Here is a 2,777-nt window from a genome sequence, read left to right as displayed (position 1 = left end):
TCCCTCCCTTTCCAGTAGGGGACCGAGCGCGCGCGCCAGTGTGGAGGGGCGGGCTGGCTGGCCACTCTGCGGGCCCCTGCGGCCACTCCGGGGACCCCCCCAAGCCCCGCCCCGCTGTGTTCCTATTGGCCTCGGGCTCCCCCTCCCCCAGCTGCCCGCCTGGGCTCCCGGGCGTTTAGGCTACTACGGATAAATAGCCCAGGGCGCCTGGCGCGACTCTAGGGGTGAGGAAGCCCTAGGGCGCTGCCGCCGCTTTCCTTAACCACAAATCAGGCCGGACAGGAGAGGGAGGGGTGGGGCATTCAGACTTCCAGCACTTTGCTATCTACAGCCGGGGCTCCCGAGCGGCGAAAAGTTCCGGCCACTCTCTGCCGCTTGGGTTGGGCGAAGCCAGGACCGTGCCGCGCCACCGCCAGGATATGGAGCTACTGTCGCCACCGCTCCGCGACGTAGACCTGACGGCCCCCGACGGCTCTCTCTGCTCCTTTGCCACAACGGACGACTTCTATGACGACCCGTGTTTCGACTCCCCGGACCTGCGCTTCTTCGAAGACCTGGACCCTCGCCTGATGCACGTGGGCGCGCTCCTGAAACCCGAAGAGCACTCGCACTTCCCCGCTGCGGTGCACCCGGCCCCGGGCGCACGTGAGGACGAGCATGTGCGCGCGCCCAGCGGGCACCACCAGGCGGGCCGCTGCCTACTGTGGGCCTGCAAGGCGTGCAAGCGCAAGACCACCAACGCCGACCGCCGCAAGGCCGCCACCATGCGCGAGCGGCGCCGCCTGAGCAAAGTAAATGAGGCCTTTGAGACACTCAAGCGCTGCACGTCGAGCAATCCAAACCAGCGGTTGCCCAAGGTGGAGATCCTGCGCAACGCCATCCGCTATATCGAGGGCCTGCAGGCTCTGCTGCGCGACCAGGACGCCGCGCCCCCTGGCGCCGCCGCCGCCTTCTATGCGCCGGGCCCGCTGCCCCCGGGCCGCGGCGGCGAGCACTACAGCGGCGACTCCGACGCGTCCAGCCCGCGCTCCAACTGCTCCGACGGCATGGTAAGGCCGGGACTCCAGGAAGTGAGGAAGTTAGGGCGGCGCTCGGGATATCTGGGACGCGTTTCCGAGGGCAGGGAGCTGGCCTTGCGGGAGGTTTGGGCCAGGATCCATCCCGAGAGAGAGGACCCCCTTGTCTTGGGCAGCTGTCACTGGGGTGGCCTGTTTTGGAAGCGTGCGGGCAAGCGTTCGAGCCGCCCCATTGGGGGCGCTATTAGAACACTGCAGCGCGGACCTGAAGATCTTTTTCTCTACTTATACCTACTTCCAAAATGTAAATTTGCGCCCCTTGGTGACTGTCCGCCCTTGGTTTGGCCCTGCATGTTGCAGACCTCATCTCCTACCCACCCGTAATTACCCCCCCACCAGGACAGGTCTGGGCCTGGAACTCGAGGCTGAGGCTAGAGTTAGGGAGGGGGCGGCTACAGGGATTGGTGTTCGGGCCCCGCGCCGTCCCACGGGCCTGACTCAGTCGCCCTTGCTGTTTGCAGATGGACTACAGCGGCCCCCCGAGCGGCGCCCGGCGGCGGAACTGCTACGAAGGCGCCTACTACAACGAGGCGCCCAGCGGTGGGTATTCCGGGCTTCTCCCTGCTCGCTCCTCCTCCCTATGGCCTTCATGGAGCTGTCCTGGCCTCTATCTAGGACGCTCCCACCCCCACTCACACACGCCTGTGTCCTGGGAGGTGGTGCAGGAGATGAAATACTAAGCAAGTAGCTCCCTCTCTTTTCGATTGTCCCGGACTCTGACAAGTCCTCAGTTTCCAATCTGTCTCAAAGTACTGGGCCCAGGGGTGGGAGCCTTGTCGCGGCCCCACCCCTGCTTATTAACCGAGCCCTCCCCGCGCAGAACCCAGGCCCGGGAAGAGTGCGGCGGTGTCGAGCCTAGACTGCCTGTCCAGCATCGTGGAGCGCATCTCCACCGAGAGCCCTGCGGCGCCCGCCCTCCTGCTGGCCGACGTGCCTTCTGAGTCGCCTCCGCGCAGGCAAGAGGCTGCGGCCCCCAGCGAGGGAGAGAGCAGCGGCGACCCCACCCAGTCACCGGACGCCGCCCCGCAGTGCCCTGCGGGTGCGAACCCCAACCCGATATACCAGGTGCTCTGAGGGGATGGTGGCCGCCCACCCGCCCGAAGGATGGTGCCCCTAGGGTCCCTCGCGCCCAAAAGATTGAACTTAAATGCCCCCCTCCCAACAGCGCTTTAAAAGCAACCCCTCTTGAGGTAGGAGAGGCGGGAGAACTGAAGTTTTCGCCCCCGCCCCACAGGGCAAGGACACAGCGCGGTTTTTTCCACGCAGCACCCTTCCCGGAGACCCATTGCGATGGCCGCTCCGTGTTCCTCGGTGGGCCAGAGCTGAACCTTGAGGGGCTAGGTTCAGCTTTCTCGCGCCCTCCCCCATGGGGGTGAGACCCTCGCAGACCTAAACCCTGCCCCGGGATGCACCGGTTATTTGGGGGGCGTTAGACCCAGTGCACTCCGTTCCCAAATGTAGCAGGTGTAACCGTAACCCACCTCCAACCCGTTCCCCGGTTCAGGACCACTTTTTGTAATACTTTTGTAATCTATTCCTGTAAATAAGAGTTGCTTTGCCAGAGCAGGAGCCCCTGGGGCTGTATTTATCTCTGAGGCATGGTGTGTGGTGCTACAGGGAATTTGTACGTTTATACCGCAGGCGGGCGAGCCGCGGGCGCTCGCTCAGGTGATCAAAATAAAGGCGCTAATTTATACCGCC

The 2,777-nt window shown here is 64.4% G+C and overlaps 1 protein-coding gene across 1 annotated transcript; it reads left to right on the top strand.

Moving 5' to 3' along the window:
* Positions 1 to 220: 220 nt before the first annotated feature.
* On the top strand, positions 221 to 2,777 carry MYOD1 (myogenic differentiation 1). Its single transcript, XM_032166495.2, has 3 exons — positions 221 to 1,049; positions 1,538 to 1,616; positions 1,897 to 2,777. The coding sequence occupies exons 1-3, from the start codon at positions 420 to 422 to the stop codon at positions 2,148 to 2,150; spliced, it is 963 nt and encodes a 320-aa protein (XP_032022386.1). The 5' UTR covers positions 221 to 419; the 3' UTR covers positions 2,151 to 2,777.

This window comes from Hylobates moloch, unplaced genomic scaffold (assembly GCF_009828535.3).
Source record: "Hylobates moloch isolate HMO894 unplaced genomic scaffold, HMol_V3 SCAFFOLD_11, whole genome shotgun sequence".
NCBI lineage: Eukaryota > Metazoa > Chordata > Mammalia > Primates > Hylobatidae > Hylobates > Hylobates moloch.
The sequence above is the reverse complement of the archived record's forward strand: the minus strand, read 5'-3'. Positions and strand labels throughout refer to the sequence as shown.